This window comes from Chrysemys picta, chromosome 4 (assembly GCF_011386835.1).
Source record: "Chrysemys picta bellii isolate R12L10 chromosome 4, ASM1138683v2, whole genome shotgun sequence".
NCBI lineage: Eukaryota > Metazoa > Chordata > Testudines > Emydidae > Chrysemys > Chrysemys picta.
This window is the reverse complement of record NC_088794.1, coordinates 4,594,137-4,618,062: the sequence shown is the minus strand read 5'-3', so window position 1 is coordinate 4,618,062 and position 23,926 is coordinate 4,594,137. Positions and strand designations below refer to the sequence as shown.

General features: G+C 53.4%; 1 protein-coding gene across 5 annotated transcripts; it reads left to right on the top strand.

The window, feature by feature from the left end:
• Positions 1–930: 930 nt before the first annotated feature.
• LOC101954003 (RING finger protein 112-like) lies at positions 931–23,024 on the top strand. 5 transcript variants are annotated; one of them, XM_065594169.1, is made up of 19 exons: positions 931–1,062; positions 3,509–3,879; positions 4,191–4,406; positions 5,136–5,273; positions 5,721–5,825; positions 5,979–6,029; positions 8,905–8,961; positions 9,292–9,378; positions 9,498–9,621; positions 10,193–10,323; positions 10,547–10,600; positions 11,035–11,127; positions 11,317–11,529; positions 12,708–12,788; positions 13,542–13,754; positions 18,388–18,468; positions 18,658–18,870; positions 21,915–21,989; positions 22,178–23,024. In XM_065594169.1, the coding sequence occupies exons 2-19, from the start codon at positions 3,631–3,633 to the stop codon at positions 22,532–22,534; spliced, it is 2,538 nt and encodes an 845-aa protein (XP_065450241.1). In that variant the 5' UTR covers positions 931–1,062; positions 3,509–3,630; the 3' UTR covers positions 22,535–23,024. The 5 variants fall into 5 exon arrangements, with proteins under 5 accessions (XP_065450241.1, XP_065450239.1, XP_065450242.1 ...); XM_065594167.1 differs by having other exon boundaries at positions 3,509–3,936; XM_065594171.1 differs by lacking the exon at positions 3,509–3,879 and adding an exon at positions 3,297–3,447 and having other exon boundaries at positions 935–1,062.
• Positions 23,025–23,926: the final 902 nt, after the last annotated feature.

Genomic DNA, 23,926 nt, shown 5'->3' with positions numbered 1-23,926 from the left:
GCAAAGACCTGAGGGGAGGGGTCGCCTTCCTCTGCAGCACACGGCACAGGTCACTTGCAGGTTTAAACTAGTGTCAATGGTGGATTCTCTGTAACTTGAAGTCCTTAAACCACAACTGGAGGACTTCAGTAACTCAGCCAGAGGTTAGGGGACTATTACAGGAGTGGGTGGTGATGTTCTGTGGCCTTCAATGTACAGGAGGTCAGACTAGATGACCTTCTGACCTTAAAGTCTATGAGTCTTATTGAGTGGTTCACACTTAATGTAAAGGACCAAAACCTGGCAAATACCAGACGGGACCATCAAACAGGAGTAAAAAGCCTCAGCAAAGAGCTCCAGGATACATAGCAGGGCTCATGTGGCAGTGAGTTCCAAAGACAAAAGGACCCATTCATAAGATCACATTATCTGAAGAAGCCACCCCAGAGACAGCTGCATCTCAGCGCTGGGCGAGCCATCCCCATGTAGTGTTGCTGTGCTGCTGTTCCTCAGCTGTTCCACCCCAGAGGTGACTGCATCTCAGCCCCAGGGGACCATTACCCAGCAGTGGAAAGAGTTCAATATTTGCTAAAGGTTTTTGTTTTCAGTTCTAAGAAATGCCTCATTTCTGAGAAGAGGCAGTTGGGATGTCATTTCTGGACGGAGAGGCAGTGGTAACATCCAGAAATTCAGTAGGGGGGTGTATCTCTGGCCAAGCTGTCCGGCCCCCCAAGTTGGTCACAGTTCCTGGCACTTTCAGTGCCTTTTAAAGCATGTGCACTTCCAGACCCTGCTGCTCCGAAGAGCCCGTGGGGGGATCTGGGGAATGAAGATTCTCTGCACCCTCCAGTCTCTGTCACTTGCTTTTCCAGCCTGGCCCCACCTCTCCGGGCCTCTCTGTGCTCCCCTCCCACACGCACACTGCCTCCCACCCCCTCGCACCACCAATGTGAGAGCAGGGCTGCCCCACCCACCTTCAAACCCCCGCCAGCTAGGCTGCTGGAAGGATAAGACACAGGGAGTTACGCTTTTGTTTCTCAGACAAAATTTTGCCTGCACGGAGAGAAACGGAGATTTGGCTGGGTAAGAGCAGGAGGCGGAGGGCGTGTGGAGGGTGTTTGCCCCAATCTAGCCCATCCCCCCCAAGGAGAGGGATTGTCCCCCCCCACTCTATCCCCCTCCCCCCCTGCCAAGGGGCAGGATTGTCCCCTCTGCTCTATTCCCCCAGGTTGCAGGATTGTCCCCCGCAGTCTATTCCCCACCCATGGGGCAGGATCGTCCCTGCTTGTTCCCCATGTTTCACCCTCCCTAACTGTGCTAGGGCATTGCCAAGTCACATGAGAAGTCCTGGCTCTCTGTGGGGCAGAAATTCCCAGCAGCTGGGGGTGGGGGTGTAACCTTGCCCTCTGTCCAGCAGAAAGATAGGCACAGACAGCAGCTAATCTACCCCCAACGCTGGGTCTGGCTCATGGCGTGATTTGAAACACTGTCAAACTCTGACCAGTTCAACCAGCTAAAACCCGGGCAAACCCTTGGGCCCGTGGAATCGCCCAGAACAGTGGCTTGTCTTGCGTTAGCCGCGATCGGGACATTTACAGGCACAAGCTAATCTATGGAAGGAGAGCCGGCCCCTCAGTTGTTCACCCCCCACACACATGCACACAAAAACGAGGGGTTCTATATATTTGCTTGCCGGTCTTTGGAGCCGCTTTTCCAGCCCTTGCCACTGGAGGGAGAAGCTGGAAAAGGGCCTCCAAAGACCAGCAAGCAAATATATAGAACCCCTCTTTTTTAGGGGGCTGGCTCTTTCCATGGGTTAGTTTGTGCCTGTGATGCGCACTGCTTTGCCTTATCACAGCGCAGCAATCCCATGCCTCCGGCAGCTGGGGATTGCAGGAAAACCCCAACTGCCCAGTGAATCTGGCAACTTTTCGGTGAATGAAATCCTGATAGATTTCGTCCAAAGAGGGAGGGAAACAAAATTCCCATCTTCTATCTTGACGGGGGGGGGGGGTGTCCACTTAGGATGAAAAAACGAATTGGGCCGGCCCTGGTGCTTGCTCAGGAGACATCAGTGATGGTAGGACAGATAGAGCCGGTCCCCTTTGGGGCCCATCGGTGGCTGGGAGGGATTCCAGGGTGGAAACTGGGGAGTCTCCAGCAGAAAAAGAGGAGACTGGTGCTCCAGGACCAGAGTCCAGCGTTAGGGGAGTGGGGTTGGGCCAGGGCATGTTCTTTCCCTTTCTGTGCCTCAGTTTCCCCCACCCAATGCCCAGGGCTCTGTGGGGGTGAGAGGGTGAATTTGCTCTCACGCCAGCTGGAGGAAAGCTCGGCCAGTCAGCACCCAGCTCACTGCATGATGGGAAGGAAGCTATTTCCTTGTTAGGCCCTGAGCGTGGCCTTTCCTAAGGCCAAGCTCGGTGCCTCCCGGACTCGGGCTCCAGGAGCCCCTGTGTCTCCCCAGCTGCCCTCGGCAGCGAGTCGGACTGAGATCAAACTCCTCTCAGCGGCTTGTGCCCCTGCCGGGCGTGGCACTGCCAGTGATTAGCCCCTGGCACATGGCGTCTGCCAGGCCGTAGGCAGCAGAGAAAAGTCCAGTATCACCAACAGCCCCAGTGCTAGGGTAGGCTGGGCACAAGCCAGCAACACGCGCTGTGATACGGCCAAAGAGCGTTGGCCATGCTCCCAGCCTGGCGCAGGGGTGGGGGGGTGGGTGTCTCTCCAGGGACGCAGAGACGCTGACAGAGTGCAGGGGGCCATGGGGGATAATCAGCTGGACGTGAGCCCCCGTGCGACAGTGTGGCCAAAGGCACTAAGGATGCCCAAACAGAGGAATCGCACGTAGGAGCAGAGAGGTCAGTTTATCTCTGGATTTGGCACTGGTGCGACCGCTGCTGGGGTCCTGTGTCCAGTTCCGGAGCAGTCCAAGAAGGATGTGAATATATTGGAGAGGGGACAGAGGGGGGCCACGCGAATGGTTAAAGGATTACAAAACGTGGCCTGGAGAGATAGACCCCAGGAGCTCAAGCTGTTTAGCTTAGCAAAGAGAAGCTCCCACCTCCCGGGGTGACTTGACTCCAGTCTAGAAGCACCTACACGGGGATCAAATATTTAATAATGGGCTCTTCAGGATAGCAGAGAAAGCTCTAACGTGACCACATGGCTGGAAGTTGAAGCTGGACACATTCAGCCTGGAAAGAAGATATCCGTGTTTACCAGAGAGGGGAATTAACCATGGGAGCAATGTACCAAGCAGCGTGGTGGATTCTCCCTCGAGGTGGGATGTGTTTCTAGGAGATCTGCTCTCGTTCAAACAGGAATTAACTGGGGGCAATTCTCTGGCCTGTTATCCAGGAGCTCAGCCTTGGTCCCTCCTGGCCTGGGAATCTACCAATCTCCGCTATGACTTCTTGGAATCCGTCTTCTCGCTCTGGTGCTGCCCAATGGACAGGGACACAAAGTGGGCAGGTAAACTGAGTCACACAGCTTGTTCACAGAAATATTCCCATGTTCTCTCGCTCCTCCCCAGACTCCTGCTGCCAGGAAGGGGCACACCTGGGCTAGAGATCAGCCGTCCTGCAGCAGAGCCCTACTGCTCCGGGTGCCAGGTCCTGACCCAGTAGGTTCCCCCCACTCAGCAGGTCTGGAGAGATGCAGCAACTCCAGGAGGACGTCACCTGCTCCATCTGCCTGGATGTCTTGGATGATCCCGTTTCGATCGAGTGCAGCCACAACTTCTGCCGGGGCTGCCTCATGGCTCACTGGCGCGGGGTCTCGGCCTGGGGACCCCGCTGTCCTGAGTGCCGGGCTCCCTGCTCCAGGGACAGGATGACCCCAGACACGCGGCTGAGAGCCCTGGTGGAGAAAATCACAGAGCCCCTGCGGGAAGAGATGGAGCCGGTGAGACCAGACAGGCTGAATCAGGGGAAAGGGGCGCAGGATCTCACAGGACCCAGGGTGGGGACTGGCTGGATCAGGGGGTGGGGAATGGGACACGGGGCCTTTCCTCTCTAGGGGGCGCAACCTCTGATTTGGAGGGCAGGGGACTGGCTGGCTCACGGGGGGTGGAAATGGCTGAAGAGGATCTGATCTGAGGGGCAGGGACTAGTTGGTTCAGGGGATGGGAATGGGGCACGGGGCTCTCATCCAGAAGCAGGGACTGGCTGGCTCTGGGATGGGGTCCGAGCTCTGACCCTGCTCTGTCCCTGCAGCAGGGGCCGGGGGCTCAGCGGGAGCCGGGGCGCCCGGTGCAGCTGGTTCGTCTGGATGACAAAGGCAGCCTGATCCTGGACGAGGAGGCCCTGAGCCGCTGCCTGGAGCAGGGTGGGGTGGGGGACGCCCCCGTCTGCCTGGTGTCCATCATCGGGGAGCAGCGCCGGGGAAAATCCTTCCTGATGAACTGCCTGTTGCGCCGGCTCCAGAGCCCGGTGAGTGGGGACGGGAGCTCCAGCTATGGCCCCATTGCCTGAACCAGAGACCCCACCCACCCCAGACAGGGCCCTGCCCCTTGCAACACAAACCCCACCCTCCCCAGCAAGGGCCCTGCCCCTTGCAACACAAACCCCACCCTCCCCAGCCAGGGCCCTCCCCCTGTACCAGGCCCAGGGCAGAGCAACTGAGGCCCCACCCTGCAGCCATGGCCCCTCCCTGTGCACCAAAGGCCCCACCCTCTGGTCGTGGCCACTCCCCTGCACCACAGGCCCCACCCTCCAGCCATGGCCCCTCCCCCTGCACCACAGGCCCCACCCTGCAGCCATGGCCCCTCCCCGTGCTCCAAAGGCCCCACCCTCCATCCATAGCCCCTTCCCCAGCACCACAGGCCCCACTGTGCAGCCAAGGCCCGCCCCCCACACCACAGGCCCCACCCTTCAGACATGGCCCCTCCCCCAGCACCACAGGTCCCGCCCTTCAGTCATGGCCCCTCCCCCAGCATCACAGGTCCTGCCCTTCAGCCATGACCCCTTCCCCTGCACCAGAGGCCCCACCCTTCAGCCATGGCCCCTCCCCATGTACCACTGGTCCCATCCTCCAGCTGTAACCCCACCCCCAGACCCTTAGAACGCCACCTCCTCCCCCAGTGCCCCACACCCTGCCCCCTGAGAATGCCAGACCCAATCCCCGTTCCCTTCTGACCTTGCCCTGGTCACCCCCTACAGGAGGCTGTGGATGCATCATGGATGGTCCGAGAGGACGAGGCCCTGGGGGGGTTTGAGTGTTGCAATGGGACAGCGACCGTGACGAGGGGCGTGTGGATGTGGGACCAGCCCCTCTGGGTCCAAGCCCAGGGGAGGAGGGTGAGTGGGGCAGGGAAGCAGGCAGGGGAATGGGGGATGGGGCAGTAGGGGAGGGGAATGAGGGTGGTGTGGGGGGGAAGATTCTAAGGGGAGCAGGGGGGCTGGAGTAGTGGGGGAGGGGGAGGTGAATGGGGGAGTCTGGGGGTAAAGTCCTGTGCAGGGGCAGGGGGACGGGAGGGGCTGGAGGAGGGGGGAAAGAAATGGGCAGATGGGGATAAGGTCCCAGCCCTGTAGTTCCCTACAGACACACTGGGATGGAGTTGGGGGTGGGGGGTGTTCACAGCTTGAACCTCCTCCCCCAGGGCCCGTCTCCAGCCAGCGTGCCCAGGGCCGGTCCCAGGGAGCCGGGCAGTGGAGGAGCCAGGGCTGGGCAGGGGCGAGGGTGGCGTCAGTGCAGGGCACTCATCGCTGTGGCCGGTGGATCTGTCCGTGTGTCTGTCCCTGCAGGTGGCCGTGTTCCTGGTGGACACCGAGGGCTCCCTGGACCTGCAGCGCCGCATGGAAACCAGCATCAAGCTCTCCGTGTTCAGCATATTGCTCAGCTCCTACTGGGTGGGGGAGCTGTGCACGGGGGACGGGACTGAGGGTTCTGCAGGGGGTGCCGTGCTGTGGGGAGTGGGGGGGGGCCAGCAGGGGGGCTGTGCTGCAGTGGGGTGAGGGTGGGGTTGGCAGGGGGGCTCACCTTTTCTTATTATTATTTTCCAGATCTTTAACATTTCCAGTACGTTTAAGCAGACGGAGGCAGATTATTTGGAGGTGGGTGGGGCAGAGGATACACACAGCTCTACTGACACGGACCTGCCAGCCAGGTCTCTGCTGGGGGGACCCAAGACCCTGGGTGATGTAGGGATTGGAGGGGGGCAGTCTAGAGGCTGTTATTGATGTTTAGAAAGTCCCAGAGATCTTGCCCCAGGCTGGGATTCGAGCAACGAGTCTGAACAGTAATACGTGAGCAGTAATTAATCAAATATTAGTGACCGTCATATTTCTGGTTATTTATCATTACCTGGTGGCTATTTGTCATTAACCGATTAGCTCTGGTTCTCACTGCTGAGTGCTGGACCTGCTGGGGGGCTGGTGGAGAGGAGACTTTTGTGTCCCGGTTCACTCCCCTAAGTGATCTGAAATGCTCCTGCAGACTCAGGTCTCCGGGAGGGTCAGGTAGCCTTGTGGTAGCTTTGGTCACCCAGAGCTGAGGTGGGTGGAACCAGGGCTGACGAGGGGGGGAACCGATACAAATTACCAGGACCTGGCAGTCCGAAAGGGGGCCCGGGGCCCAGCGGTCCGGAAGGGGGTCTGGAGCCCAGCTTCCCCCCCCTCGTCAGCCCTGTTTAGCCGGTCCGCCCTTGCTGGGGGGCCCGAACCCGCTCTCGGTGGCCCTGGCACCATGCCACCATGAGCAAGGGGTAGCCCAGATACAGGTGCCCCCAGAAATCAGCATTTCTCACAGAACGTGCCCAGCCAGAGTGTCGTGCTCAGCCAAGCCAGGGCCAGCAGAGTTAAGGGAAATGCCCGCCCAACCGTACCTCGGCCTTCTTGGGCTGGCGCTCCAATATACCTGTGGCACCCAGCCCTGCTCTCTGCCTGTGCCCCATATGGGGCAGAAGCCACCTGCACATGCCCTGCACCCAGACACTGAGTCTGGATGGGCAGGAGCCAGCCCTGGGCACCCTGCATCGCTCTGCATTAGTTAAGGGTTTGTGATGGGAAAAATGTTCCATTGGAATCTTCCCAACCAGCCATAACCCTAAACCTATGTCCCATCCCCCAGCCCCACCTCTGTGTGTGCTTCATTCCCCCTCCCCCCGTGCCAGGGGTCTATGTGCCCCCCATTCTCCCTGCTCAGCACCCAGAAGTCCCTGCTACCTTCCTTCCCCAGAGTGGTTGGCTCATTGGCTGCTGATGCTACTCACCAGATCTAAATGGAAATTGGGCTTTCCCGTTTTCCAATTTCTTCCCCCTCTCCCCCCAAGTCAATAGCGTTCTTTCAACTGTTGCCCAGCGTGTCCCCTGAAATTTGGGAATTGATCAGATGTGGTCTCAAAAAGTGATCACGATACAGACAGACAAAGAGAAATGCCATCCGGTTGTCTTTTAGGCCTTTTACTTCACTCAGCCAATTAACTAACTTGTATAATTGGTTATTTTATATTCATTAATAGCTGCCAGTTATTGATTATTTGTGAGTCACTACTGGCTATTAGCTGTTTGTTATTTCGTACCCACCATTAGTTGTCAGTTGATTTCATAGTGACCATGTGGGGAGATGGAAAATAAAAGTTTTGTTGAAAAATGGAAAGCTGACAAAATCAGAATGTTTTCATGCCAATTTCCACTTTCAAAGAACAGCCAAATGTTAGCATTTCTTGGCTTTCTCTCTGCACGTTTTTGGGTTCCACTCATTGTTTCTCAGGTTTCGATCTATGATTTTCAGCCTTTGGTTTTCAGTTCTCGTTCATTGTGTTTTGGTCCATGCTTGTCAGTTTTGTGGCTTTAGTTATCACCACTTCCATTTCATTTACTGGGTTTCATTCTTTGATTGTCAGATTTTGATCTCACTGGTTTGGGGGGAGCGGTTCATTATTGGTTTTCTGCTTTTTGTTTATTGGTTACAAGATTTCAGTGTTTGTTTACAGAGCTTCATTTATTACTGTCTCTCTACTGATTACCAGCTTTTAATTTTTCTTTATATATTTGGAGTGTTTAAACTTTTTTTTCATTTCTGCTGTTCACTTATTGCTTCTTTTCACTATTGGTTTCTGTCTTCAACTATTCATTTTCTAACTTTGACTTGGTTTTGTGACCTTGATCTGGTTTTCATACTTCAATTATTGGTTTTCTGTTTTGGCTATTGGTTTTCTGATTTCAATTACTACTTTTCTGGCTTTGATGATTGGACTTCTGCATTCAGTTATTGCTTTTCTGATATTGATTACTGGTTTTCTGTCTTTCACTTTGGGGTACAGTATTTTGACTTTGATATCTGGTTTTCTGACTTGCATTGCTGGTTTTGACTCTCTGACTATTGGTTTTCTTATTTCAAATACTTATTTTTTATTGTTGGCTTTCAGACATTAATTCCCCATAACTTGCTTTGATTACTGTTTTTCTGACTTTGATAAATGCTGGTTTTCTATTTTTGACCATTGGTTTTCTGGCATTAATTATTAGTGTGTTGATTTTGTTAAGTGATTGTGTGATTTATTTCACTGCTTTTCTGGTTTCAATCATTGGTCTTCTGATTCCAATGACTAGTTTTCTTCTTTTCATTATTTCTTTTTGGTCTCCAATTGTTGGCTTGACGAGTTTGATTTTTGGCTTTCTGTGTCTTCTGTGACTGCTTTTCTAGAACCAACTATTGGGTTTTCTGAATTCAGTTATTGCTTTTATATCTTTGATTACTGGTGTTGAGTTATTGTTGTTTGAAATTATGTTTTCTCTCTTCATTTTGTCAATTTTTCTCTCTTCAATGATTAGTTTCCACTGAATGTTGTCTGGGATCCCTTTAGTTTCAGTGGCATTTATTTCACTCGTTTATTTTGCATTGCCAATCTTGATTGGTCACATGTGCGGGGATGGTTTGTTCAAGATGGAAAAATGTTGCCCCCCCCCCTCTCTTTCTGCATCTCAGATGTTCATTCAGGTTGCGAAGGAGGTTGGAGGGACCTGCAATCTGGCCCCAATCCAGGTGGGTCCTTGTTTCCCATCACCCCCCATATGAGGATATAATGCTTGTTCCACCCCCCACCAGTCCTGTTATCCCACCTGATTCTTACTATTCCTATTGACTGTCTCTATTGCCAGAGCACCTCAGAGCCCCCGTCCTAGACCCAGACCCCATTGTGCCAGATGCTGGACAAACCCCAAAGAAACAGCCAGTCCATTGTTCTCCCTCCACACCCACGTCATGCCCAGGGTCTCAGTGTCCGTGGCTGGGTTGGACAACAGCCTCCAGCTCTGGTCTCCTCTCTGTGCCCCCAGCCCCAGTGTGACCCTTCTCCTGTGCTCTCTGTTGCAGCGCCTGGACCTGTTGGTGCGAGATTGGCAGCTCTCTGGAGCCTACGGCGCGGACGCGGGGCAGGAGTATCTTGTAGAAATCACACAGGTAATGATCAGATACCTCGTGTGTTCATGGAAACAGCAAACTTTGGGGCGGAGCTGAACGTTTCCACGGCGGGTCTGATTCCCTGCTGATGGCCACAAATGTTGCTTTGACTCCCGCAGGACCTGGAGGTCTCTGCTGAGCAGCCCCTGGTGTTGGAAGCCCTGAGGGCGAGTGGCACCCGGTGCTACCTATTGCCCCACCCTGGCACTCAGTTCACCAGGAGCAGGGCAGGGACGCCAGATGGTAAGAGACCCCCATCTTCTCCCCTCTCACCCCCTGCTCTGCTCGCCCAGTCCCCACCCCCTCCTGCACTGCCCCCACCCTCTTCCCTGCCCCCATCCCCACCCTCTCTCCTCTGCTGCCTCTTTCTTCCCCTCTTGCGCTTCCCCCACCCCAAAATCCCAGTGCCCAGCTCACCCCCCTTGACTTAGAATTGACTCTACTGCCCACTGCACAGGGGCACTCGCTGGGTCACAGCATCTGTGTGGGAGGGGAGAGGGACATGGGGGGGTCACTGCTGGGGTCCTGGTCTGCTAGGGGAACGCTGCTGGTGTCCCCCTTTTGGGTCTTCATGGGTCCCCTGGCACCACCCAGTGGAGACAGCTGTCTCCCCACTGCAGCCTCTCCTTGCCCCTTCATGCCTCTCCCCCATTTTCCCCCAGGCAGTGGGGTGGGGGGTGTTAAGCAGCTGTTGCCCAGAGATGGAATCTCATTTCCTGTGGCACAAACTAGCCCACCCAATCGCATTTAACGTGTGTCCTACCCTGGACACCTGGATCCCTCCCGGACGCCTGGGTCCTTTTCCCCTCTGCAGACATAGACGAGGATTTCCGGCAGTGCCTGTGTGAGTACGTCACCAGCGTGGTGCGCTCAGCAGGGACACACGTCCGGACGGACCGAGCCGGGCAGGTGCTGACGGGGGCTCAGCTGGCTGCCAGGATCAAGGTGGGAGAGTGGGGTCTGCTAAAGAGGGGGGAGGCTGGATGGGAGACAGCAAAAGGGAACGCAAGGCAGGGACAGGGATTCAATACGGGGTGCCATTCTGCAGGGAGCGGGGCAGGGTGCTCAGTAGGGGGCGCTGGGCTGCAGGGAGCGGGAAGGGGCTTAGCGGGGAGAAAGGGGTTGAGCTGTCCCTGATCCCAGTTTTCCCGGGGGTTATTCCCTGCAGGGCGTCTCCCGATATTGGAAGACCCAACGCTACGACTTCTCCTCACCCATGAAGGTACCAGGTCACCCCTCCCTCCGCCTCTCTCTTTCCAGCCTGGATTTGGGGGGGGGGCTGGTTCTATTGACCCCAACCCCAGGTCCCTCCTGACATTGGCCAATCACACTAGCCCAGAAGGGGGCACCACAACAGCTCCACCAAATGTCCTGATCAAGGACTCCTAGCACCCAAGAGATAAGGGGACCTACAGGAAGCCCTGCCAGAGAACCAGCCCCTCCACTGGGGTGGCAGCAACGTGGTCATGGTTGTGGGGTCGAGGTGCTGCCCTCTGGCTCTATTGAAATGTGGGGGGTTGGGGACCAGTTCGGAGGTGATAGTGAGGAGCAGGTCCTGTACGAATGTGGGGAAGGTGGTGACTGTGGGGGGGCTCCCAGTTCAGAGATGGGCCCATCCCATCCGCACCCCCAACCCCGTTCCTTCTCCCCACACAGATGGCTGAGGCGTTTGCAGTGATGAGACAGGAGTTAAACAGGAGAGCAGTAGAAGCCACCAGGAGGGAATATGACCAATTTGTGCAAGAGCTGGTGAGTGCAGAGGGGCTGCGGATTGGGAGTGAGGGGCACCAGCATCCCTGGGGGGAGGCAAGGCTGAGGTAGCAGGGGGCTGCGGATTGGGAGTGAGGGGGCTGCGGGTGTGTGAGGAGGTGGCGCCCCCTGTGGCTGGGTAACGCTAGTGCCCGTCCCTAATGGCCGATCACTCCCCCATCCCGGCAGGACCGTGACCACCAGAGCATGAGCAGCTGCCTGAGGGTGAAACCCGCGAAGATGAAGCAACTCCTGGAGGGGAAACGCCAGGAGCTGCTGGAGCTCTGCCGGGGGGAGCTGCGGGGTGAGGACCCCCAGAAACAGGTGGCCCTGGAGGAGCTGAAGAAGGAGCTGGACAAGCAGATGGCGGAGTTCCTGCCGCGATATGAACAGCGCTTTAAAGTGAAGAAGGCCGAGTGGTTGGGCCTGCACATTGGGCGGGGGGGGGGGGGTCTGGCAGTGGTGGGGGCGGGTATCGGAGTAGGCATCAGGGCGGGTGCAGCTCTAGTGGGGCTGGAGGAAGCAGTGGCCATTGGGATTGGGGCCAGGGTCTTTGGCCTGATTGGGGGGGTTGGGCACTGGCTGGGGGCCTGGTTTGGACAGAAGATGGCCCAGAACAAGACAGGCACCAACACCCCAGGTCAGGGGAATGAGTGGGAGAGGAGGGCAGGATGTTCAGATTAGGAGCCCCTGCTGCAGGGGGGCAGATAGTGGGAAGAAACCATCACACCTCACTCTGGGTAAGGGTCTGTCCCAGCCCTCAGCACTGGGAACCTCTGTATGCAGGGGATAGATAGATATGAGGATGTTTGGGGATAGATAAAAACAAACTTACAACAGGTAATTTTGCGAGAGTACAAAAGGACACAGAGGTTGACTGATTTACAGCCGGGTCACCAAGATCAGAATCCAGCCCAGATCCCATCGACCTCAGTAGATAAATAACATGGCCGTAGATCCTGTGCTCCGAGCCACCCCCTGCATCCCTCGGTCACAAGTTTTTTTGGTTTTCATTTTCAACAAGTGGAAGAAAAATTGATTTTCATACTTTATGTTTGTTTTAAATATTTTCTCCTCCCCTGATACAGTGCATGTGTAGAGGGGACAATTTTGGGGTGGTTTCCTCTCATTTCCCCACTGATTTTAAAACAATCCTAAGGGGTTAGGGAGATTAGAAACCCCCAAATCCCAAACCAACAGTTTCAGTTTATTCTCACTCCAGATCCTCCTGCCATTAGCCAGTTGCAGTAGGCCAGGAGGGGGCACCACGACAGCCCCCTGCAAAATGTCCTGATTGGGGCTCCCTGACCCCAGCCCCTGAGAGATAAGGGAACCCCCAGAGACCCAGCCGGAGAACCAGCCCCCTCCACAGGGGTGATGCTAATGTGGCCCTTGCTGTGATGTCATTGGGGGGCTGTCCCTGGCTCTGGGGCAATGTGGGGGGTCAGGGGGCAGTGGGGAGGTGACAGTAGCGAGCAGGGCCCTGGAGGAATGGGGAAAAGGTGAGTGGGGGGAGAGGGGCTCCCAGTTCAGAGATGGTTCCATCCCCATCCCCCACCCTTTTTCCCATCCCACCACAGATGGCAGCGATGATAGAGGAGGAAAACAGAAAAGCAGTAGAAGCCTCCAGGATGGAATATGAACAATTTGTGCAGCAGCTGGTGAGCGCAGAAGGGCTGCGGGTCGGGAGTGAGGGTCACCAGCAGAGCTGGGGCGGGGGCAGGGATGGGATAGCAGGGGCTGCGGGTCGGGAGTGAGGGGCACCGGCAGAGCTGGGGGGGGGGGCTGGGCTGGCAGGGGCTGCGGGTCGGGAGTGAGGGTCACCAGCAGAGCTGGGGGGGCAGGGCTGGGCTAGCAGGGGCTGCGGGTCGGGACTGAGGGTCACCGCCAGAGCTGGGGGGGGCAGGGCTGGGCTGGCAGGGGCTGCGGGTCGGGAGTGAGGGTCACCAGCAGAGCTGGGGGGGCAGGGCTGGGCTAGCAGGGGCTGCGGGTCGGGAGTGAGGGTCACCGCCAGAGCTGGGGGGGGGGCAGGGCTGGGCTAGCAGGGGCTGCGGGTCGGGAGTGAGGGTCACCGGCAGAGCTGGGGCGGGGGCAGGGATGGGATAGCAGGGGCTGCGGGTCGGGAGTGAGGGTCACCAGCAGAGCTGGGGGGGCAGGGCTGGGCTAGCAGGGGCTGCGGGTCGGGAGTGAGGGTCACCGCCAGAGCTGGGGGGGGGGCAGGGCTGGGCTAGCAGGGGCTGCGGGTCGGGAGTGAGGGTCACCGGCAGAGCTGGGGCGGGGGCAGGGATGGGATAGCAGGGGGCTGTGGTGGGTCGGAGTTAAAGGGGCTGTGGGTGCATGACATGGTGGTGCCCCCTGTGGCTGGGAAACACTAGAACCCGTCCCTAATGGCCAATCTCTCCCGCTCCCCACAGGACCGTGACCACCAGAGCATGCACCGCTGCCTGAGGGTGAATCCCCTGAAGATGCAGCGACACCTGGAGGGGAAACGCCAGGAGCTGCTGGAGCACTGCCGGGGGGAGCTGCTGGGCGAGGACCCCCAGAAACAGGTGGCCCTGGAGGAGCTGGAGCAGGAGCTGGACAAGCAGATGGACGAGTTCCTGGCGGCCTATGAACAGCGCTTTAAAGTGAAGAAGGCCGTGGGGTTGGGCCTAGCCATGGGTGGGGGGGTGGTTCCTGGCAGTGGTGGGTGCGGGTATCGGAGTAGGCATCAGGGCGAGTGTAGTTGTAGTGGGGCTGGAGGAAGCAGTGGCCATTGGGGTTCTGGCTGGGGGCTTTGGCCTGATGGGGTGGGGGGGAGGGTTGGGCAGCTGGGTGGGCCCCAGTTTGGATGGTAGGTGGCCTCGAGCAAGACAGGCACCAACACCCTAGGTCAGGGGGATGAGCAGGAGAGCAGGGCAGGGTGTTCAGATTAGGAGCCCCTTCTGTGGAGGGACACATAGCGGGAAGGAACCATCACACCTCACTCTGGTAAAGGGTCTGTCCCAGCCCTCAGCACTGGGAACCTCTGTATGCAAGGGGATAGATAGGTAGATAGATAGATAGATAGATGGGGCGTGTGGGGATAGATAGATAGATAGATAGATAGATAGATAGATAGATAGATAGACAGAGGGGGTGGATGGGGATAGATAGATAGATAGATAGATAGATAGAGGGGGTGGATGGGGATAGATAGATAGATATGAGGGGTGTGTGGGGATAGATAGATAGATAGTGTCGGAGAATAACAGAGTTCTCGCTTTTTGTTTGGGTACAGCAAGTCAGATACTTTATTTTCTCTAACAATTGCGTAGAGGGAGAGAGCTAAACAGGTCTCTCTAGTGGTAAACAATTACAGCAAACCTTTATACCTTTCATTACAGACAATAATAAGCAACAGCTGCATTTTGTTTATACATAGGCCATTTTGATATCTTATTTTTCTCACTTGTTTTGACTCTAGTCTACATACAATATTTTCTACACATTACCTACACAAGGTCGCAACAACTTCTCACACAGTTCTTTCCCATTCGCCTCACACATTCCTCGCTTCTACAAATCTCGCATTATTAAAGTTACAGTTAGCCTAACTCTTGCTAACAAACTGTCATGCATTGCAATCCCCTTCCTGTCTGTTCTTTCTCTGCTTCCACAACCCCCCCTTTTGTACTACTAGTACAACAAATATTTTTAAATTTTTATTTGCATTAAGTTTTGGAATTTAGATTTTACATTGGATGCTTTAATCTTAGGGGGTTTGATTGGATGTAATGATAATGCATGATGAGCATGGACGTGAAAGGTATTATTATTATTACGTTTTTTACAATAATAATAACATACTTTTACACTAGCTAACAACAATACAAGCAATAACATTTTATAGCGATAATATGATGGGGTTGTTGTACAGTTTTAGTTATAAAACATAATATATTATATTTAGTACATAAGGTGGACATTTTATAAGCTGTATGAAAGACTTTTTAACTTGATATATATTTTGAAGCATGTGAATTTGCTTCTGTACTTTAGAGATTTTTTGAACCTTTGGTAACAGTGAAAGCAAATTTGAAATTGATTTGGTATTAAACTAGTTTAATTAAAGAGTATTTGGAACTTAAGAGCTATTTGCAAAACTTTATTTGCAGGCCAGTAGATAATATGATTGCCTGCAGTGGTAGTGAGATTAAAATGTATGTCGTGCAATGTGGTGGCATTAATATACACACAGCTATTATTAGCTTGGAAAAGTAAATGTTTTGTTAGGGTAGTTTTATGTTTTTTATTTTTTTTAGCAAACGCAATCATGAACAGTGACAACTTTTTTTGGCTTTAGTTTACGTATATACTGAAGCTGTGGGGGTTTTAACGGCCAAAATGTCCATTGACTTTCTAACTTTATTTAAATGTCAGGTGTAATTTTAGGAGCACTGACTAAAAATTGATTGGGCATACCAGGTAGTTTAATTTTTTAGATGTTTTGGTGAATTACGCAATTCCACATGCATTTTTTTCATGGACCCGGCAGGATTCGGTATGTGGGAGCCCACACCCCCCCAAACCGGTCCATATGCTTGGAAGGAGCACTGAGAACGTCCGCACTTTCACCCAGAAAGTCTCCAAGTATGTTTTTATGGCCACAGATCAGATGGTACTTCTGATGTGTCTGTAAGGGCAGTGGGCCAAGCCTGATGCTCAAGATCATTTTGAATGGCCATTAGCTGGTTATTTAGGAAATTCTGAATTTTTGAACTTGCTAGATTTTACTGCAATGCCTTCCCAGCCTCAGTGATATTTAATATATCACTTTTAGACTCCGCACCCGAGACTCGTGGAGTCTCTTTGTTGCTTTCTTTTACCAACAGACAAATTGCTCCCAGTGCGTATTAGAGGCTTTTGGCGAAGCCAGGGTTTTCTGAGATATGTAAGTTTATTTAAATTGAAGGCACCTTCTAGTGGGCATTGTTTAGATGGATTTGCACGCGTGTAAAGATTTCAATTCTCTAAATACCTGCAGGTTTTCGGACCATAATGTACGTACATGAAATAAGCTGGGGTACCCTTAGGGGGTGAGAGGGAATGCTTAGACTGTCCCCCACCCATTTTCCAATCACACACACAGGGAGGAGGATGCCCTGTCTGCGCTAGCGGCTCAGAAACTAAGGATCTCTCCCTACAGGGTATTCACACAGGAGAGACTAACGAGGATGGCCACGACCCTCCTACACCTCCCTTCAGCAAAGAGCGTTGGCTAGTCTCTGAGAGATGGCACCGCTCACTCTCGTTGCATCCAGCGAGATGATCAGACTGTCAGTGGCTCACACAGAGAGGAAAGGGGAGGGAAGATGGGTTCACACACTCCTAGACCCAGGTAGCTTCCTTGCCGGACGATGCCAGGCCGAGTCAGCCCACCGTGGGTCGGATCTCCTAAAAGATCCTCTAGTTACCGGGCTTGAGTTAGAGTAGTTCTGGTCACGAGCCAAAAGACTTCGCAGAGTACTCTGGGTGTCTTCTGGTAACTCTCAATTCACACACACACACACACACACACGGCCTCTATCTCCAAATACCACGATGCATCTGTACCATTTTGTCCGGACTCAATACACTATGAGGCGGTAACAACCCCTCTTGAGGCGGTAAAAACCCCTCAGCACCGGTGCATACCTATGCATTTTTTATATGCATATGGGGGCGGCCAAACTAACAGGTCCCCAGAACCACATACAGCTACCTTATTGGGGGCGGCAAAACAATTCCCCAGAACCGCTCTGCATCTGATCTTGCTGCACAGTCAATAAGTTCGTGAGCCCAACAGGGACAGACGGCTCCACGGACAGTCCTTCCTTGACACCCCAATAGAGATTTTAAAAGGTCTCTTACCTCTATTGTGGCGCCATGGGGTTCGAAGGGGAACGATCCATAGCAGTTGCCGGTACCTCTGCGGGCGTTGCCATCCCGGACGAGCCCCCAAATTGTCGGAGAATAACAGAGTTCTCACTTTTTGTTTGGGTACAGCAAGTCAGATACTTTATTTTCTCTAACAATTGCGCAGAGGGAGAGAGCTAAACAGGTCTCTCTACAGGTAAACAATTACAGCAAACCTTTATACCTTTCATTACAAACAATAATAAGCAACAGCTGCATTTTGTTTATACATAGGCCATTTTGATATCTTATTTTTCTCACTTGTTTTGACTCTAGTCTACATACAATATTTTCTACACATTATCTACATAAGGTCGCAAAAACTTCTCACACAGTTCTTTCCCATTCGCCTCACACAATCCTCGCTTCTACAAATCTCGCATTATTAAAGTTACAGTTAGCCTGACTCTTGCTAACAAACTGTTATGCATTGCAATCCCCTTCCTGTCCGTTCTTTCTCTGCTTCCACAATAGATAAGAAGGTTGTGTGGGAATAGATAGATAGATGATGAGGTGTGTGGGGATAGATAGATAGATAGATAGATAGATAGAGGGGGTGTGCGGGGATAGATAGATAGATAGATAGATAGATAGAGGGGGTGGATGGGGATAGATAGATAGATAGAGGGGGTGGATGGGGATAGATAGATAGATAGAGAGGGTGGATGGGGATAGATAGATAGATAGATAGAGAGGGTGGATGGGGATAGATAGATAGAGGGGGTGTGTGGAGATAGATAGATGGATAGATAGAGGTGATGTATTGGGAAGAATGGGGAGAAGGTGAGTGTCCAAAAGGACACATAGGTTGATTGATTTACAGCGGGGTCACCGAGATCAGAATCCAGCCCTGACCCTATCGACGTCAGTCAATAAATAACCCGGTCCTGGCTCCTGCACCCCGAGCTACCCCCTGCATCGCTCAGTGACAAATTTAATTGGTTTTCATTTTCAACAAGTAGGAGAAAAATTGATTTTCATATTTTGTGTTTGTTTTAAAGATTTTCTCCTCCCCGATACAGTCCGTATGTGTAGAGGGGACAATTTTGGGTGATTCCCCTCATTTCCCCACTGATTTGAAAACAATACAAAGGGGTTAGGGAGGTCTGAAAGCCCAAATCCCAGTTCGACAGTTTTCAGTTCATTCTCACCCCAGGTCCACCCGCCATTGGCCAATTGCACTAGGCCAGGAGGGGGCACCACAAAGGGGGCACCAGTGGGGGGGTGACAGCAGCAAGCAGGGTCCTGGAGGAATTAGGAGAAGGTGGTGAGTGGGGGAAGGGGGGCTCCCAGTTCAGAGGGGATCCCATCCCCACCCCTACCCTTTTCCCTCTCCCACCACAGATGGCAGAGATGAGAGAGAAGGCAAACAGAGGAGCAGTAGAAGCTGCCAGGAGGGAATATGGACTATTTGTGAAGCAGCTGGTGAGTGCAGAGGGGCTGCGGGTCGGGAGTGAGGGGCACCGACAGGACTGACGGGGGGCAGGGCTGGGCTAGCAGGGGGCTGTAGGTTGGAGTTGAGGGGGCTACAGGTGTGTGAGGCAGAAGTTCCCCCTGTGGCTGGGTAATGCTAGTTCCCGTCCCTCATGGACGATCTCGCCCCCCTCCCGGCAGGACCGTGGCCACCAGAGCATGAGCAGCTGCCTGAGGGTGAAGCCCCTGGAGATGAAGCGACACCAGGAGGGGAAACGCCAGGAGCTGCTGGAGCGCTGCCGGGGGGAGCTGCGGGGCGAGGACCCCCAGAAACAGGCGGCCCTGGAGGAGCTGAAGCAAGAGCTGGACAGGCAGATGGACCAGTTCCTGCTGGCCTACGGGCAGCGCTTTAAAGTGAAGAAGGCCGAGTGGTTGGGCCTGTACATTGGGCGGGGGGGTTTTCTGGGAGTGGTGGATGCGGGTATCGGAGTAGGCATCAGGGCTGGAGGAAGCAGTGGCCATTGGGATGGGGGCCGGGGGCTTTGGCCTGATTGAGGGGGGGCCGCTGGGGGGGGCCCAGTTTGGATGGAAGGGGGCCCGGAACAAGACAGGCACCAACACCCCAGGTCTGGGGAATGAGCGGGAGGGTGGGGCAGGGTGTTGAGATCAGGGTGACAGATAGTGGGAAGGAACCATCACACCTCACTCTGGGCAAGGGTCTGTCCCAGCCCTCAGCACTGGGCACCTCTGTATGCAAGGGGATAGATAAGATAGATAGATAAAGAACAACTTACATCAGGTAAGCTTGCGAGATTGCAAAAGGACACAAAGGTTGATCGATTTGCAGTGGGGTCACTGAAATCAGAATCCAGCCCTGACCCCATTGACGTCAGTCGATAAATAACCCAACCCTGGATCCTTTGCTCTGAGCCGCCCCCTGCATCCCTCAGTCACAAGTTTAATTGGTTTTCATTTTCAACAAGTGGGAGGAAAAGTGATTCTCACATTTTGTGTTTGTTTTGTATCAGAGGGGTAGCCGTGTTAGTCTGAATCTGTAAAAAGCAACAGAGGGTCCTGTGGCACCTTTGAGACTAACAGAAGTACTGGGAGCATAAGCTTTCGTGGGTCAGAACCTCACTTCTTCAGATGCAAGTAATGGAAATCTCCAGAGGCAGGTATAAATCAGTGTGGAGATAACGAGGTTAGTTCAATCAGGGAGGGTGAGGTGCCCATCATCTCGGGCATTGGCACTCTCACTGAAGGACTGTCTGGATATGTGGACTCCCTACTCAGACCCTACGCCACCAGCACTCCCAGCTATCTCCGTGACACCACAGATTTCCTGAGGAAACTACAATGCATTGGTGACCTCCCAGAAAACACCATCCTAGCCACCATGGATGTAGAGGCTCTCTACACAAACATCCCACACACAGATGGAATACAAGCTGTCAGGAACAGTATCCCTGATGATGACACAGCACAACTTATTGCGGAGCTCTGTGACTTTATCCTCACGCACAATTATTTCAAATTTGGTGACAATATATACCTCCAGACCAGTGGCACCGCTATGGGCACCCGCATGGCCCCACAATATGCCAACATTTTTATGGCTGACCCGGAACAACGCTTCCTCAGCTCTCGTCCACTCATGCCCCTTCTCTACCTACGCTATATTGATGACATCTTCATCATCTGGACCCATGGGAAGGAGACCCTGGAAGAATTCCACCATGATTTCAACAGCTTCCACCCCACCATCAACCTCAGCCTGGACCAATCTACACGGGAGGTCCACTTCCTAGACACCACCGTACAAATAAGCGATGGCCACATTAACACCACCCTATACCGAAAACCCACCGACCGCTACGCCTACCTTCATGCCTCCAGCTTCCACCCCAGACACACCACACGATCCATCGTCTACAGCCAAGCACTGAGGTACAATCGCATCTGCTCCAACCCCTCAGACAGAGACCAACACCTACAAGATCTTCACCAAGCATTCTCAAAACTACAATACCCACACAAGGAAATAAAGAAACAAATCAACAGAGCCAGACATGTACCCAGAAGCCTCCTGCTACAAGACAGGCCCAGAAGAGAAACCAACAGAACTCCACTGGCCATCACCTACAGTCCTCAGCTTAAACCTCTCCAACGCATCATCAGTGATCTACAACCCATCCTGGACAATGATCCCTCACTTTCACAGACCTTGGGAGGCAGGCCAGTCCTCGCCCACAGACAACCTGCCAACCTTAAGCATATTCTCACCAGCAACCACGCACCGCACCATAACAACTCTAACTCAGGAACCAACCCATGCAACAAACCTCGATGCCAACTCTGCCCACATATCTACACCAGCAACACCATCACAGGACCCAACCAGATCAGCTACAACATCACCGGCTCATTCACCTGCACGTCCACCAATGTTATATATGCCATCATATGCCAGCAATGCCCCTCTGCTATGTACATTGGCCAAACTGGACAGTCACTACGCAAGAGGATAAATGGACACAAGTCAGATATCAGGAATGGCAATATACAAAAACCTGTAGGAGAACACTTCAACCTCCCTGGCCACACAATAGCAGATGTAAAGGTAGCCATCTTACAGCAAAAAAACTTCAGAACCAGACTCCAAAGAGAAACTGCTGAGCTCCAGTTCATTTGCAAATTTGACACCATCAGATCAGGATTAAACAAAGACTGTGAATGGCTATCCAACTACAGAAGCAGTTTCTCCTCCCTTGGTGTTCACACCTCAACTGCTAGCAGAGCACCTCACCCTCCCTGATTGAACTAACCTCGTTATCTCCACACTGATTTATACCTGCCTCTGGAGATTACTTGCATCTGAAGAAGTGAGGTTCTTACCCACGAAAGCTTATGCTCCCAATACTTCTGTTAGTCTCAAAGGTGCCACAGGACCCTCTGTTGCTGTGTTGGTTTTAAATATCTTCTCTTCCCCTGATACAATGCGTGTGTAGAGGGGACAATTTTGGGGTGGTTTCCCCTCATTTCCCCACTGATTTGAAAGTAATACAAAGGGGTTAGGGAGGTTAGAAACCCCCAAATCCCAGTCCAACAGTTTCAGTTTATTCTCACCCCAGATCCTCCTGCCATTAGCCAGTCGCACTAGGCCAGGAGGGGGCACCATGACAGCCCCCTGCAAAATGTCCTGATTGGGGCTCCCTGACCCCAGCCCCTGAGAGATAAGGGGACCCCCAGGGACCCGGCTGGAGAATGCTAATGTGGCCATGGTCGTGGGGTCATTGGGGGGCTGCTCCAGGGTCTGGGGGAATATGGGGTTGAGGGGGGAGGTGGTAGAAGTGAGCAGGGCCCTGGAGGATTGGGGAGAAGGTGAGTGGGAGGAGGGAGGCTCCCAGTTCAGAAATGGTCCCATCCCCACCCCTGCCCTGTCCTCTCTCCCACCACAGATGGCTGCAATGGAGGCAAACAAGAAAGCTGTAGAAGTTGCCATGAAGGGATATGAACACTTTTTGCAGAAGCTGGTGAGCAGAGAGGGGCTGCGGGTCAGGAATGAGGGGCACCAGCAGAGCTGGGGGGGGCAGGGCTAGGCTAGCAGGGGGCTGCAGGTCGGGAGTGAGGGATCTGTGGGTGTGTGAGGCGGTGGCGCCCCCTGTGGATGGGTAACGCTAGTGCCCATTCCTCATGGGCGATCTCTCCCCACTCCCGGCAGGACCATGACCACCAGAGCATGAACCACTGCCTAAGTGTGAAGCCTGCGGAAATGCATCAACGCCTGGAGGGGAAACGCCAGGAGTTGCTGGAGTGCTGCTGGAGGGAGCTGCTGGGCGAGGACCTCCAGAAACAGGCTGCCCTGAAGGAGCTGAAGCAGGGACTGGCCAATCAGATGGCCCAGTTCCTAATGGCCTACAGAGAGCGCTTTAAAAAGAAGACGTACATATGGTGGGGCGTGCGCATTGTAGAGGGTGCCGTGGTAGTGGCGGGTGGGAGTGTTGGAGGACGCATCGGTTTGAGTGTAGCTGCGGCTATGGTGGCGGGTGCAGAACGTTTTATGGGGCTAGATAGATAGATAGATAGATGGGTTTATAGGAAAAATATAAACAACTTACCACAGGTAGCTAGATTTCAAAAGGACACAGTGGGGTCACCAAGATCAAAATCGAGCCCTGACCCCATCGACGTCAGTCGATAAATAACCCTGCCCTGGCTCCTGTGCTCTGAGCCAGCCCCTGCATCCCTCCGTTGCAAGTTTCATTGTTTTTCATTTTTAACAAGTGGGAGAAAAAATGATTTTCATATTTTGAGTTTGGTTGGGGTTTTTTTTTTACATTTTCTCCCCACCTGAAAAAATGTGTGTGGAGGGGCAATTTGGGTTTTTTTTCGCCTGCTGATTTGAAAATGATACCAATTGGTGAGGGAGGTTAGAAAACCCCAAAATCCTATTTTTCAGTTTATTCTCCCAATGAAAGCCAAATTTTCCCAGCAAAAAGTCACTTCAAAAGCAACAGTTTTCCCACAAAAAATGTTTTTTGTGATTAAAATTCATGTTTTTGGTGACAGCCTCAGTTGAAATATTTCCATCAGCTGGGAGGAGGGAGGATCTAAGTACTGGGTGTTCATGCGGGGGGGAAAGGGCTGTTTGAATTCAGGTGAACAGGCCCATGTTACCATCCAAGTGAGGACAGGACAATTGTGCTCTTAACTCATGTAGCTGGGGTCTGAATGTCTGCACTCGGCTTGTCAAACGGGTCGCTCACACACCTTTTCCCCGAGCAGAGATCAGGCCGGAGGGTTAAAGGAAGAGAAACAGGAATCTCCTAGCAATGGTGCGTCCCATTCCCGCCCCCCATGAGCCAGCCAGTCCCCTGGCCTGGGGCTGGATTGGAGCCAGCGCCCCCTAGAGGGGAAAGGCCCCATGTCCCTGTCAGCCTGTCTTACAGTGGCTCAAGAGTGTGGGCACCAACCACAGGGAAGATGGGTAAGAAACAGGGCGCAAACCCCAAACTGGCTGTGAGCCCCACACTTAGGTTTCACCAACCCAGTATCAAGTGTGAGCTTCTCAGGTGCTGTAAGAGTCCCAGACAGTCCCCTGAGGCACCCAAATCTGTCTGGTCACCCAGGTGCGGCTGCCTTTGTGATAGATGGTCCCTTACACCAGAGATCACAGCAATATTCAGGTAACTCCCAGCCCCAAAGGACCCGTCACCTACCCCAGGTCAGTTGCACCTCAGAGCTCACACCACAGACAATGCTTGTAGCCAATCCTGTAATAAACTGTCTCCAGATTTATTAAATAAGAGAATTAGCTACAAAGTTAAAGCAGGTAACCATAGATACAAGTGCGTTACAGTCTTAAGTTTCAGGAAGGTGTGGGCAGGAAGGTGGGGGCCTGATTTGGACACAAAGCAGCCCAGAATGCAACAGGCACCAACATCCCAGGACAGGGGGGACGATGGGGAGG